Genomic DNA, 16,308 nt, shown 5'->3' with positions numbered 1-16,308 from the left:
TTCATGATAAGAGATATACCATTTAACCAAGATTTCACCACCTATAATCAATTCTTCAATCATAATAATATGGCCCTTAGGGCAGTAGCTAAACCATAATAACAACATAAGGGAACTAAAGCTTAAACACTACACAATCATGTTCATTTAACCCTTTTCTTAAGCCAAAAGTTGGAAATATACATAAACATGAGTTCATCAGGATTTTGACATTAAAATTATCAATTAACAATAAAAGAAACATATTTGAATCATTAAAACACTTTTACATGAAGACCCATGCTTATAATCAAAACTAGAAGAATATAGAGTTTGGTAACACTTTTTGAAAATCTTTTGGAAATAACTCCTTGAATGGAAGAGGGTTCAAGGATGAATACCATATCTCAAGTAGAATAAAACCCACTAATTTTGATAAAGAACTCGACTACCAACAGCCTTCCTAGCTCCTTCTTGACTTCTAGCTTCTACAGAGTTTGAGAGAGTCTTTTAAGAGAGAGGGATTTCGGGTTTTAGGAAATGAGGTCTAAAATTAGGTCATAGGGTTAGAAATACTTTAATATACCTAAACAAACCTAAAACTATCACCGTAGGTTTATAAAAGGCTTGGTGTGAATTTACCAAACACCCCAAGCCAAAACAGAAAATGATAGCTTTTCACATCCAGCATTAACGACTCCCAACCAACAGACCGTGTGTCAAAGGACGCCCCATTGGTGAGGGTTCATTGGTTGGGTATGCAACCCTTAAAACATGCAGACCTGCATGTCCAATCGATGGACCAAGTCGATGAGCCATCGATTGGTCAAGTGGCCATCGACTGGTTCCGTTGGTGGACATTACCACGCAATTCTAAGCTAAGTCTTGGGCCCTTCTCTAGGGCCCCTCGTAGGTCCTAGGTGGGGTCGTACCCGGACGTTAAACCCCTAAACATAGTCTTCTAGGTATTAGGAACATCCTATACCAATTTCAAACAAAACAAACACGTAAAACTCACTCAAACACATCAAGATGCATGAACACTTTCTAAGACACACCTTCCAAATGTCATGGACGTTCTTGGACGATTGACCTCCAAACTTCACACACTACCTAAGAACACTAATTTAACTCATTTTATTAAAAATTAACTCAATAAACAATCACGAATCTCTACTTCACCTTAGTTTGTTTTAGGGTGTTACAGAAGCGCTGCGTGCTGATCTTGGGTCATGCGTCTGCATCATGAAATGATGCAGGCCAACTGACATCAGTACATTGAATGTATGAGTATGCGAGTTGGAGAGCTAAATAACCACTTAAGCTTGAAGGTATTAGATGAGTTTACCTTGGCTCTTCTCAACTCAGAGTATACTTAACTCAAATGATATACATATATAGCAGTTTAAATCACATACAACTTAGTTCGTTAAAGGAAATGCAATAACAAACTCAACTTTACTTATATAAGAAAGTAATATCGCCTCTGTGGGAGTTTCTCTAACTGACAACCATCAATATGAGCCTAAGTGATGATACAACTTCTTACCTCACATTGCAAGAGGATCATCCTACACCTTGCCATTGGTATGGAACCGTACTCAACTTAGTGGATCCACTAGCTCTCCTTACGTGATCATCTAAAAAGTATGACACGTCAATTCCCATGTTGGCTACATGGTTTACATGGAGACTTGAGTTAATATGAACTCTCATCTCCATATCGGTGCTCAATAATACTCCTAAAAAGTACTTTAGCTCATACTTTTAATAAAACTTCCTTTTTTTGGGTTGAGATAATTTACTGAACTCATTAGCTTTAAAAAGCTCCTTTTTGGAAATCAATGTTCCCCTTTTAGTTCAAAACTCTTTTGGAACTTCTAGTTCCCCTATTTACTCAAATGTGAAACATTTGTAAAACATTAGGGAATACTTAGTTCCCTTATATATTTTTGAGAATTGAACTCAAATTTTGCTTTTTACTTAACTTGAAACTTTAACTCTTAGTGAATACTTAGTTCCCTTATAGCTTTTGAGATATGAACTCAACTCTTTACTTGACTTAAATTGAAACTTTAACTCTTAGGGGATACTTAGTTCCCTTATAGCTTTTGAGAAATGAACTCAAACTCTGTACTTAACTTGAACTTTAATTCTTTAAAACAAAGTGAAAACATTTGTGAAAGACTTCAGAAAACTTTACCTTGCCTTGCTTCTTAACTTCTAGACTTGGCTTTTAACTTCTTTGGCTTTGATGTTACTTTTTTTGAATTGAATTATGAATTCAAGGATCAGGATATCATGTTTATGGATGATTTCACGATGTTTAGATGTACCTTAGAGTGTTGGAAACAACTAGGAATGAGGGGTACATCACTTACAAACTAGTACAAAAAGATAGAAAAAGAGCGGGGTCTCTAGGGAGTCCTGGAGCTCTGAGAGGCGCAGAGATCCATAGCTTGAAGGAAAGTGGCTGGTCTCAGGAGCGGCGCACCAGAGCCTGACGGACAAACTCTGTCCTGAGGGGCTTTAGAGGCGCGGCACCCCATCACCCCCCCAATGGGTTTTCCGACTTTCTTCTTCGTTTTTCATCTCTAAAACTTCCCAAACTCCCATGGATCTAACCTTAAACACTTAGGATCCATAATTAACTTATTACCCAATGATTTAGACACGAAAAAGTCCTAAAACATGGATTACAACTAACAACGATCAACAACAATCCAATCAACAAAAATGCCAAACTTTCTTTCAAGATTCCAACCACTAACATGAGTTAATTCATGAACTTAAATGATAAGAATGAAATTGGTGTGTGGGTGAAGTAACCCAACATAAAGAGCCCACATACCTTGTTAGGGATCACCCCCAACGAAAATCCACGAAGCTAAACTTGGTGTTTTCGCGTCTTCTTCTTCCTTCTCCTCTTTTCTTCATGCTTTCAAAACCCTTGTTTATTTTTCTAAGTGCGTAAATTGAATGGGATCAGCTTAGACCCCAACATATTACTCCAAAACAAAATAATTAATTGATTTAAGGAAAAGACCAAAACACCCTTACTAAATCCGATTTTGGAACTTTCCCTGCTCAACAGCCCATCTTTCGAAGGTCATATCTCACTCATACGACCTCAAAAATTTGCAAAGTTGGCGTCGTTGGGAAAATCTTTTAACAAAATTTCCATCCATATAAAGAACTCACCCAAAATCCTCCTGAGATTGAAGTTATGGTCGTTTAAAAATGCCCAAAACTCACTTTTGAAATCTAGAATTTTTCAAGATTTTCCCATTTTTTTCCAAATTTAATTCTCCTTGCTTTTCTTAGCTTAATTTTAGTTTGTCTAGAATACGAGATGTTACGTACACATACACATATATACACAAATATGAATTATACAATTGAAAACAAGTATACAACACAAATTTCAAAAAATGACAACAAATGTCAAAATATACAATATCTATTTGTATATACAGATAGGGATATACAAACATTTATAGATATGGATACAATTCTTGATTTGAACTTCAAACATTTATCGTATATATTATACAAATTACCCCAATTCTTCCAAATGTAATTATTCAATTGAATCAATTTGGATATCTTCTTTGCTACTTGTTGATGCAATTTCTTTTGCTTTACGCTTCTTCTTTGAAATCAAAACATCAACTGATTTGTCTTCTTTATGTTTATCCATTTTTTTGTTCTTTATTTTTGAATTAGCAACATGCTTTGGGCATCTTCAATGAGGTATTACAGAATTTCGACATAACTTCTTGTTGATTAACTCGAGATTAAGCAATTGATCCTGAAGTTTCTTGAAAATCCTGAGTTAAACCTAAAGAAAAGAATGAAAAATCATCCAAAATTTGTTGATTTGGTTGTATATCTCTAGTGATTCTCCTAGATTGTGTTTCTTCATTCATGATTTTGGTTGTATCAAATGAAAAAATAGAAAAGACACAAAAAATCGCAGTTATATACAAATATTAGATACTAGAATAAGACCGAAACCGTCAAAACAGTTACCTCAAGAATCTAGGGACGAATTTAGAGAAAGAGATTGAAATTTTGAAATAGTTTTATATTTAGTGATTTACGGTGAAAAAAAGTTTAGTGGAAGAATATATAGAGAGATTCCGTACTACCTGAAATGGTATAAAGAGGCACACTTATACAAACTGACAACCATAATTATGACAAAAAATAGGTGGCAAATGGTAAATAAGATAAGTTGTAGCTATTTTAAGTAATTAATTAATATATGTTTGCTTTTCAATGTAATTTTTCCTTTCCGAAACTTTCGCAAATAACCACTACAATAAACTTAGGTATGATCCATAACTATAGTTTGCATATTTACGGGCTGCAATTAGAGTTTAAGCTACACCATTCGTATAATTTGCAGGATTGTAGAATTCACGGGTACATTTGTATAATTCAGTTTAAACTCGAATTAACGAATTTATACAATGAAAAACTTCAAAAGTGTAAATATTGTACAAATTTTAATTATTCAAACGTGCTAATTATACAAAACTAAAAATCTGAGCCATATAATTATTACTAAAAGTAGATCGTGCATTGTAACTTAAACAAACTATAGTTATGTTAACTAATTAACTAGTATATATATTTGCTTATACACGTTTCCCCTAAAATTAATACGACGTTTGATTTGCAATTTAGAAACTCACGTAACCAATACTATACTTATATAATTCTAACTAGGGAAAATTGTATATAATGACAAACTAATAAATCAAATTAATTGCTATAACCACCATTTGATTTAACTGTGTCCTGTAGCAAACTGTTTGCCAGCCACCTCTCTCCCTCAAACTCTCGCTCTCCACTCCCCCCTTTCGCTCCATCTCTCGCTCTCTTCCTCTCACTTTTTATACAAACACAAGTGTATAAAATCTATTTCTATTTGTATAAAGCAGAGGAAATTGTATAAATACATATATTTTTGTTTCTTCTCTCTCCCCTCTTCCAGTTCTCGCTTGCCACTCTCCCTATCTCGCTCGTCATCTCGCCTCTCTCGCTTATACAAACAGAAGCGAAATGTGTAAATTGTGTTTCTTTTTGTATAAAACGAGAGAAAATTGTATATAAACATGCAAATACATATATTTTCGTCCTATACACTTATAATTATACAATAAAAATACTCCCTTGCCCAATTTCTTCTGCCTTTCTCTCTTTCTCGTTTTATACAAATTCAAATTGTATATAACTTCTATCTTTTTCGTTTTATACGATTCGATTCAATTGTATATTCTCTGCCCAAGTCTCTTATGCCTTTCTCTTTCTCATTTATACAAATTCAAATTATATAAAATTGTTCTATACACTTATAATTATACAATTTGTTTTATACACTTCGTTTTATACAATTTTCTGCCCAAGTCTCTTTCTCTTTCTCTTTCTCGTTTAATGCACTTCGTTTTATACAATTCGATTTAATTATATATGTATAGCGAATTATACATTTATATATTTACTATGAAATGCAATTATGCAAACTTTGCAATAACATATAATATGAGTTTTATGTTTGCTATATATGAAAGTTTTCCTTCTAACTATCTACCTAAAAGTGATTATTTGTCAAAAAAAATTCAGATTTTGCTTTTATGGGCCGAAAGGTTGACTACAGAGTCAAAGCCCAAATTCGTATCTGAAAAACTCAACGTCCTCTTCCTCAGTCATTTCACTTCAGTTCCAGTATCCGTAAAGCTCCGACAGACGGCGAAACTGGAAAGACACGATCAACAATGGCGGGAACTTCACGGGGAAGTACTCGGAGCAGAGCTTCGAAATCTTCCACTGAAAATCCCCAAATCCGTAATCCTAATCGTATTCTACGGAAGGATAAAACTAGAAATAACAGCTTAATTCGCATTTTCAGCGTCAACCTCAAATTCCTTATAGGATTTGGAATTATTGCCTTCGCGATCGCACTTCTTTTCATTTGTACACTCATTAATCCCATGGAGAAACCTCAAAAACCAAGAGTTATCACTCCACTTCCAGCTCCAAAACTAATGGATCTTCCAATGGTAAATTTAACTCACAAACAATTGATTTCTTTTCCATTTACAGATTTTCTCTTTTCATTTTGATGATTCTTTTTTTTCCCCTGCAGTTTCAAGGAGAGCATAGAGAGAGCTTGTATTGGGGTACTTACAGGCCTCAGGTTTATTTTGGAGTTCGCGCAAGGTAAGTATATTCTGCTCACATGGTTTCATTTTCTACCTCTTGGTATACTTCTTGTGTATGGGTTTTCCTTTTCTCCTACAACATAAATCATATATTATTTGAATCAGTATATTTCTCATTGGTAGAATTTTTTTTATTTCATATAAGTTTGGGTTGTATCATTTGGTGTCTTTTGCCTATAAGTAAAAGTAGTAGAATGTACGTAGAGGTGCACACATGGGAAGTGTCATAAGTCTTTTGCCTATAACTGAAAGTAGTAGAATGTAAGTAGAGGTGCACACCTGCGAAGTTTCATAAGTCTTGCTTTAGGTTGACGGAGTACAAAATTAGTTAATATATATGAATGCTCACAATAGTATTTGGAATGAATTCTTCCTTGTAGAAAATGGATGTTGAGGATTGGTAGAGTTGATCCAACTAGTTTGAGATTGTGACATGGTAGTAGTAGTTGTTGTATCTTAAGCGACAAGGTAAGGATTAGGGCTTAAAGAAAGTTTTATGTTTTTAGATGGTTCTTTCTTCTCCCTTTATCTTTTAATTTTAAATTGTCCATGAGTCAGGTTTGTCTTCATGAGTCTTGGTTTGTGATGTAAATAATGTTGTTACCGATGTATCACAATCTATAATAACAAAAATTGTGCCTTTCTCTGATAAGGAAAATAATTATGTCCTTTCATCACAATAGTATTTGGGCATCAATCAACATCAAGAGATAGCAAACCATTCTTTTTCTTGGGAAACATGGATATTTTTTTAATTTCTTTTTGATGACTATCTTCAATGATTTTTTTAGTTAACTTCTGTTCCATTATGGCAAAAAAAGATTGTTCTTCTTAGAGTGAGAAAAATCTTTAGAGCTTTTAGATATTAGTGAGAATGTTAATGGATGTTTTTTTTGCTAATTGAAAAGAGTCGTCATTTTGAAGATGACTGAAAATTGATGAAACTTTTCATATAGCATGTACTTGAATTTCAATTGCTATGGTCCTTTTGTAAGGATAGAATCATGCATAGGATACGGGAAGCCTCTACCAAAAAATGGATAGAATATAGGATGGAGGGATACTGCTAGGAGAATTCTTTAGTTCCTAGGCAAACCTTGCACCTTCTTTGTCGCACCACACCAGAGTTTTCATGTACAAATGTTGCAGTTGAACAAGTTTGGTTGGAAAATGGGGTAAATGTTGCAAAAGTGGTGAATAATATGATCAAAATTGCACCCAAGGGTGTAGCCTAGTGGTTAATAAAGTGGGATTGATCACCATGAGGGCTCAAATTCAAATCCTAGTAAAAACAAAAACTCTAGGTGATTTCTTTGTAATTGTTCTAGCCTTAATGGACAATGTTATCTCGTATCTATTGCTGGTGGGAGGTCCTGTGGAATTAGTTGAGGTTCGCACAAGTTGACCCGAACACTGCAGTTATAAAAAAATATGGTCAAAATTAAACCAACTGTAGAAACATTTCATATTTCCTGAAATCTCAAACTGCTTGAGTGACACCTTTATCGATCCATTCCATGTATCCTAAAATCGGAAGTGATTTTTTTCTTGGAACTGGTAACATTTCCTAGATTGAATGTGATTCAAAGCCGACTTAACTAAAAGATGGCAAATTACATCCAGCATTAGAGTAACACATCTTTCCCATAACCAATTCTTCCTCTATCATCCGCCAAAACAAGAAGCTACGAGGGTTGAAGAAAACAAATGATTTTGAAATAGGAGAAGACTTTCATTGGGTTGATGGTTGCCGGTGTCCATCACACAAATGAACAAGGTGAACTCAGGACATGTATGGGTAAAAGCCTACTAGGTCTTCTTCTTCATGCTTGGTCTGAAGGTAATTGCAAATCCATTGAAGATATTTTTGGTGGTTTTGTTGCATTGGATGTTGAAACAAAAGAACAATCGAATCTAGTTTGGGCTTGTTTATGCGTCAAAGTTTCTCTCTTAGATCCTCCTTTAGGAGTGAGGGGGAAATAGGAGACTTAAAGTATTGTGTCTTGATCGCAGATGACACTATTCCTTCATCATAATGGAGCAAAGTCGATGGTTATATGAGTAGCTACCTTGAGTCCCAAAATGCTAGTTGCAGTCAGTAATAGACATGGTTGATGTAGTGGTGGACCACGTGAGTGACAAACAACGCCAAGATTAAAATGATGCTAATGAACCTTTTGGAACAAAAAACATAGATTGGCCCTATTATTTTAAAGAGTCCAATGTTATAAGAGGGAAAGCAGAAGTTAAAAAGTAGCCAAACCAAGCAAGGCTAGCAAGTTTTTATGGCAAAAAAGTCTTACTTCTAATTCATCCATCCCTCCTCAGCCTCTATAGAACATTTAGATGAAGCCTGCACATATACTACACTCGATCCATGATCTAGTAGTTGATGATGAAGCTGAGTGAAGGAATTACTCTTTTTGTGTGCCAAGGTCAGTCTCTACCACCACTCCTTCAGTTGCTGACTCAGATTCTGAATCGTCGTTACAATTAAAGTGATTGTCTCTTTCTTCCCTTATGTGATTCTGACGATCAAATTCAAAGTCCTATAGTAATTGAGACATCAAAATGGAGCAATTCGAAATGGGGAAAGCATGCAAGACATTTAGAGTAAATGCTTATGGGTTTGAACATAAATCCTAGATATGATTCTATGAGTAGTGGAAAGAGACAACTCCATTAAAAATCTATGAAGCATAAAGGAGGAGAAAGGAAGTCTAAAAAGAAAGGAGAAACTAATGAAGGTTGATATGCTTGGTGAATTGTGACGGGGGAGAAGAAGAACAAGGGGAGGAATACCAATCCTTTTCTGGCTGAAATTAAATTTTTGATTGTTGAATGACAATGAGAAATTTTTTTCTTAATTTTTGATGTGTAATATTTATAGATAGAAAAGTTACCAGTTCCAAAATTTTGATAAATTTTTATAGTCCCTTTGTCCAAAAATACTTGTCCACTATTGACTTTGCACACTTTTTAAGAAACTATAAATAAAAGGGTGATTTTGCTATGTCACCCTTTAAATATAATAAATACTATGCCTTGAACAAATAACTGGGAAATGACTATAATTAATGAGAAGGATAAATTAGGAAGTAAGTGTTTCTCTGTATAGATTTTGGTAGTTATTGATTATGGTTCCTTTAGTTGTATCTGAATCTGTTACTGTAATCCTTTCCACCATCAGCTTGTCAATAGTGTTAAATCTTTTATGGGCTGTAGCCATCCTGTGAAAATACTTGGTATTTTTGTCTCCGTGTTTGAGCCAATATACTCTGGACCTCTGCCTCCAAGCTATTTCCTTGTTTTCTGCAACATCTTCAAACTCCATTGGAAGATATAATTTCTGATGTAACTCATCCTCTAACGGTAATCTCAACTCTTGAGTCTTGTCTAAAATTGACAGCTAATTTAGAATTGCCTCTTTCCTCTGATTCCAATTCTTCCTATTCTCCAGCTTCCGTTCTTTTAGCTTCCCTATTAGCATCCGCAACTTGGAGGCTAGTTTATAAGAGCCCGTACCAGATGCTCACCATTCTTTAACTTTGCCCGTGAAACCCTCCACCCTTAACCACCACTATCAAACTTGAAGTAAGGATTCTTCAAATTTAGATCTCCACATTGAAGCATAATTGGATTGTGGTCTGAACCTATTCTGGGAAGCATGTTATGTTTAATCAGTGTGAAGGTCTCATCCCATTGGGAAGAGAATAAAAACCTATCAGTTCTGCAGGCTGACATATGATTGTCCCCCTTTCTCCATGTGAAGGACCCCACAAAATCCAAATAAAGAAGGATCGTTGAACTCCATCTCATTGATCCATTCAGAAAATTCCGTCATTGGCGTAGTAATTCTATATCCTTCAGATCTTTCGTTTGGATATCTTGCGTCATTAAAATCTCCACAAGCTAACCAAGGCCAACTACCCAGCTTTGATGTTGATGAAGTCTTGCCAAAGTTCTCTTCTAATTATTGGGTCACAAAAGGCAAGATTTACTGCCCTGATTCCAAAGAAACCAGGTGCTACAGACTTGAAGGAGTTCAAACCAATTTATCTGGTTGGTGGGAATTGGGATGTACAAAATCATTGCTAGACGGTTAGTGAAAAGGCTTAAAATTGGTGAACAAGCTGGTCAAAAGAGGACAAAATGTTGTTACAAAAAAAAGGACAAAAATTCTCCCAGACACGAATCCCAATGTAATTTTTAAAAAGCATCTCACTATCTAGAAAATCCACCGGTGGTAGGAGAAGAGCAGTGATCATCACCCCGGAGTGGTCTCGAAATTCCGGATGGATGGACATTGCAAGAAAATTATCAGTTTTTACCAATGCTAAGGTTCAGAGAACAGTTAATACAACACACAGGGAAACAAAGGAGGGTCTATCATATGCCGATACTGTCAGAAGTAACAAATGGACTACAAGAGATTTTAATGATGCCAAGATACAACAAAAAGGCAACTTGCTGGTTATTACAGATGCCATACCAAAATCCCAATATGACAGTTTAGCTAAGAGTGTGGTGGGAACGTTGCCGGAAGAACTCCCAGATATCACATTGTCATAGATACGTAGATGGATTGGGAGTACCTGGAGACATCATCATGGCATCAATATATATGACTTGGGGAATAATCGATTTTTATTTGAATTCTCCAATAGGACTGTTGCAGAACACGTCGTAAGAGGACACTGGTTTTGGAAAACACACAAGTTGAATCTTCAATGGTGGTCGCCGACTTCGAACTCTATCCATGAAAAGCCGGAGCAGACTTGGATCAGGGTAGTGGGTCTACCCCTCCAACTCTGGTCCCAAAAAGTCTTTCTAGAGAGAGGGAATTTCTGTGGAGGTTGGATTCGGACTGAAGATGAGACGGAGCTTCGTAATCACTTGAAATGGGTGAGGTTAAAAGTGAGAGGTGATGGTGACTCTGTTCCTAATTCAATACAGCTGGTTCATGAGGTTTTGACTTTCAAAGTTCATATTTGGGTGGAGACGCCTTGAGGGTGGTTTATGATGAGAGAACTCCAGCTGCCCCAAAAAACCAGAGGTCCAAAGTCTTGATTGAGCATAGAGGGGATGAGAGCCTTTTAGGCTATACAGAGGTTTCTGGACACGTGGGCTCTTCGTATGATCCAGTAATTCTGAAACAACGTGTTATACCAGCACGTGAACCTTTGCATCTCTCAACGACTCCTAAGAAATCCAAACTTGTAAGAAAGGGGGAAAAAATGGGCCCGGATCGGCTGACACAATTCATTTCAAGTGGGCCTTTCATTGAAGAACCATTCACTCAGTTAAATGATCCAATCATTGCGGAACTTGAAGCCAATTCTACTCCTTCATCAGCCTCTAGGTTCAATAAAATAAAAGGGACAGAACTGGAAGAAAATGAGATGAAAAATGAAGCTGATACAGAAGATATTGTTGATATAGAAAAAGTGGAACTATCAGACAAGTGCCCAAACTTCCCTGAATCTCATCTACCTTGTGGAAAACTTTCGTTTCCAAGAACTTAACTCACAGATAGGTGAAGAGAACAAGTCTTTGACAACAATTGAAGATGTAGTTCCTTTAAACCAACGTAGTCTAGAGGAAGATGATGATGCAGATTTTGACATGCCAATTTGGATCCTCCAGAACATCATAAAATTAGCGAAGGATTTCGGAGTAAACATTAAGGGATGCAAAGAGGAAACTACGAGGCTTTTCATGAAGATCGACAGTATGAGATAAAATAACACTGACAAGGGGGGGGGGACAACTTGAATTCAACTTCAGTAGTTAAAGGCTCAAAAGAACTTAAGAGTCTAGAATGTGGGAGCAACTTCAGAAGTAATTGTACTAGACTCAGGGAGGTTTCACATTAGCTAGTGATAAATGACAATCAAGATAATTTCATGGAATGTAAGGGGCCTAAATCAGGCAAATAAGAGGTGTGTAATTAAGAATCTAATCCAAGGGTGGAAGACTGATGTTTGTTTTTTTCAAGAGACCAAGATCCAAGGGGATGTGAGAAACATTATTCAAGATTTATGGGCGAACAGAGGAGTTGAATTTTGTCAACTTGAAGCTAGTGGTACTAGAGAGGGCATCCTAATTCTTTGGGACGGGAAAGTTTGGACAGGGGAGGTTAGCAGTGTGGGAGCACACTCTATATCCTTCAAGTTCACAGGTAAAAGTCTCGACTTCACCTGGGTAATTACTAGCATACATGCTCCAAATAATAGAGAAGAAAGAGAAGAAGTCTGGTGGGATGTTGGGTTAGCTAGAGGTCTGTTCAATGGCCCTTGGGTAGTTTGTGGGGATTTCAACACCGTTAGATTCCCCTCTGAGAAGAAAAATTGTTCAAGGATCACAAAATTGATGACTGATCTCTTCGATTTCATTGAAGATATGAGCTTATTAGACCTTCAATTAGCAGAAGGAAGGTACACATGGAGGAAAGGGGACAAACATGACATTGCTGCTAGGCTAGATGGTTTCTAGTGTCTGATGAGTGGAACGAAGGCTTCAAAAATATCAAGCAATCAATTCTGCAAAAGGTCACTACTGACCACTCCCCAATTTTATTACAATGTGGGAAATTGGGAGCCTGTGAGGTCTTATTTTAAATTCGAAAATTGGTGGCTGCAGACTGAGGGTTTCTTGGATAGAGTCAAGGAATGGTGGAGGCCTTTTGACTGTGAAGGAAGGCCAGATTTCATCTTAGCGTTTAAGCTGAAAGCATTAAAAGTTAAATTGAGAGAGTGGAGCAAATCAGCACAAGGAAATTTGGCTTTACAGAAACAGACATAGTCAACCAACTTGCTGAATTTGAGAAAGTCCAGGATCAAAGAGCTCTCTGGGTAGAGGAGATCCATTTAAAAGCTGAACTTCTGCTAGGGTTTGAAAATATAGCTAAATATGAGAAGATTGCATGGAGACAGAGATCAAGGGTCAATTGGCTGTAACAGGGCAACAACAACACCAAGTTCTTCCACAGAACTGCCAACTCACATAGAGGATACAATAAATATAGATGAGTTAAATGTGGGTGGTGAAGTAGTTAGAAATCCAGAAGACATAAAGAAGGAAATTACAACCTTCTATCAGAACTTATATTCTGAAATAGAAGCTTGGAGACACCTTCAGGTGGGTGCTGAATGAATCACAAAATTAATGCCGAAGATAACTACGTGCTTCAAAAGGAATTTGAGGATCAAGAGATCTGGGATTGTGTCAAACTCTGTGCTAGTGATAAAGCAACTGGTCCTGATGGTTTTACCATGGCCTTCTATACCCATTGTTGGGAGGCTATTGGAAAAGATGTGATTGCTACAATCAAGAACTTTTATGAGAGGTGCGTCTTTGAGAAAACTCTTCCCATGTGGCTTTAATTCCAAAAAAAATTGGTGCTAAGGAGCTCACTGACTTCAGACCCATTAGCCTAATTGGTAGCGTGTACAAGATCATCTCCAAAATTCTCACCAAAAGAATCAAAATGGTTATGCACAAACTGGTGGACCCCCAATAGTTGGCCATTATAAAAGGGAGACAAATAATGGATGCCATTCTTATGGCAAATAAGTGTGTTGATGCTAGAACTAGAAGCACGGTTCCGGGCATCCTTTGTAAGCTAGACATTCAAAAAGCTTATGACCATCTCAATTGGAAGTATCTGTTGGAGACTCTTTCTAAAAAAGGTTTTGGAGATAGATGGTTAAGATGGATGAAGTTTTGCATCAGCACTGTGAAATTCTCTGTTCTAATAAATGGCTCTCCTACAGGTTTTTTCTCTTCACAGAGAGGTTTAAGGCAAGGAGATCTATTATCTCCCTTTCTTTTTATTATAGCTATGGAGGGACTAAATGATATGTCGAAAATTGCTCAAGAAAAGTCGTGGCTGAGAGGTTTTAGGGTATCCAGTAGAGTGGGGGCTGATTTGGAGATTACTCACTTACAATATGCAGATGACACTCTTGTCTTCTGTGATGCTAACCAGAACCAACTCAAGATTTTAAGGGTAATTTTCGTTCTTTTTGAAGCTATCTCTGGGCTTCACATGATTTGGAACAAGAGTTTCTTGTATCCAGTAAATGAAGTTCCTGATTTACCCTCTCTGGCTAGGATTTTGGGCGGAAGGACGGGAGTTCTACCAACTACATATTTGGGGATGCTGTTGGGAGCCTAAAGCAAATCTATAGGCATTTGGAATGGGGTGATTGAAAAATGTGAAAAAAGGTTGGTGAATCGGAAGAGCCACTACCTTTCTTGAGGAAAATTAACACTGTATTAGATTCTATGCCTGTATATATGATGTCACTTTTCCCTATTCCTGATGGTGTTATTGACAGACTTGATGCTTTGAGGAGTAATTTCCTGTGGGAAGGAAATAGTGAAACCAAGAAATTCCACTTGGTAAAGTGTGATACTCTGATTAAGAGTAAACAAGCAGGGGGGGATGGGGATACGGAATTTAAAAATTCAAAATCAGTGCCTTATGATGAAGTGGCTATGGTGATTTGCTTCCAGAGAGCAAGCTCTGCGGAAAGACGTAATACAAGCTAAATATGAAATGGAGGATCTCTGGATAACTAAGACGGTCACTAGCACTTATGGATCAAGCCACTGGAGAGCCATCAGAAATCATTGGCCAAAGCTCAGAGAAAACTGCAGTATTAAATTGGGAAATGGAAGGAATAACTTCTTTTTGGGAAGATAGATGGATAGAACAAGGATCTTTAATAACCTTGTTCCCGGATATTTTCACCCTAAACCAGCAACAAAGAGCCACTGTAGCAGAGATGTGGTCAAACCAAGGGTTGAATCTGAGCTTTAGAAGACCTCTAAATGACTGGGAGATCCAAAGGTTGGTGGAGTTTTATAAGGTTTTGGGGCAGTTCAAAGGAACTATTGATGCACAAGATAGTTTGGTAAGGCAGGATCACAACCGGGACAATTTCAGTGTTAGAAGAGCGTACAAAAAATGTAATCCTTATAACAATCAGGGGAATGGGTGGCCATGGAAGTTGATATGGAAAACTAAAATCCCCTACAAGGTGTCTTGTTTTACTTGGTTCCTTGCCAAGCAGGTAGTTTTGACCCAGGAAAATCTCATGAAAAGAAATATTCAACTGAGTCCTAGGTGCCTTCTATGTGGTGAAGAAGAAGTAGAGACTGTTAACCATCTCTTCCTGTACTATAGAATAACCAACATTTTGTGGAATGTCTTTATCAATCATAAGGACATGAAATGGGTTATGCCTAGGAAAGTTACGCAGACCCTGAAGTTATGGAGCAGTTATGCAAGCATTTCCGAGATGAAGAAAGGTGGAAAATTATTCCAGCTTGCATCTGGTGGTCCGTGTGGGAAAAAAAGAAATCTCAGATGCATCCAAAACAAGAGCAATTCCATCCAGAAGATTGAGATGAATTGCTTAGTTTTGTTTCTTTTTTAGTGTAAACAGGATTACATGCTAGATCTAGAATCAATTGAAAATGTTTTAGGTTCCTTGTAAATTTTGCTATAGGATTAAAGATCTTTTGGCTACTCTCCACAATTGTAATTAGGAATCTGTAACTTATTGTGGCAGGTTCTGGTTTTTGTTTTGGAATAGAATACAAGTTGTTATTGTCTCACAATGTCAAAAGCATTGTATGACTTTTATAAACGGGAGACAGATCATGGATGTAAATCTTATAATCAGTGAGTGTATAAACTCAAGAAGGAAAGGTGGAGTCCCAAGATAATGTGCAAGCTGGATATCAAAGGCCTAAGGTCATGTGAAATTGGAACTATTTATCGAATACTCTTAGACAAATGGAGTTTGGAGTGCTGGTTGAAATTGATTGAATACTGTATAAAACAGTCAAGTTCTCTGTTATGATGGATGGGGAAACAATGGGTGTTTTTCATCAGAAAGGGGCTTAGACAAGGTGATCCTTTCCCCCCTTTTCTATTCATCCTTGCTATAGGGGGTTCTGATAGCATGATGAGAATTGCAACTCACAAGAGGTGGATCAGGGGCCTTCAGATCAGTGATAGAGTGGGGGACGAAAAGTAGATATGTTCTATGCTTTATGCAGATGATACCATCATCTTCTCGAAGCC

At 36.8% G+C, this 16,308-nt stretch overlaps 1 protein-coding gene across 1 annotated transcript in view; it reads left to right on the top strand.

Moving 5' to 3' along the window:
- The first annotated feature begins 5,571 nt into the window (after positions 1-5,571).
- The window catches only part of LOC101267114 (mannosyl-oligosaccharide glucosidase GCS1), a 37,022-nt gene continuing 26,285 nt past the window's right edge, over positions 5,572-16,308 (top strand). Inside the window, exons 1-2 of the mRNA XM_004239157.4 lie at positions 5,572-6,047; positions 6,134-6,207. Coding sequence (XP_004239205.2) covers positions 5,763-6,047; positions 6,134-6,207 — 359 coding nt within the window. The 5' untranslated portion in view covers positions 5,572-5,762. The remainder of the gene's footprint in view (positions 6,048-6,133; positions 6,208-16,308) is intronic.

Source organism: Solanum lycopersicum, chromosome 5, assembly GCF_036512215.1.
Source record: "Solanum lycopersicum chromosome 5, SLM_r2.1".
Lineage (NCBI taxonomy): Eukaryota > Viridiplantae > Streptophyta > Magnoliopsida > Solanales > Solanaceae > Solanum > Solanum lycopersicum.
Note: the sequence above shows the minus strand (reverse complement) of the source record. Positions and strands in the feature narration are given on the sequence as shown.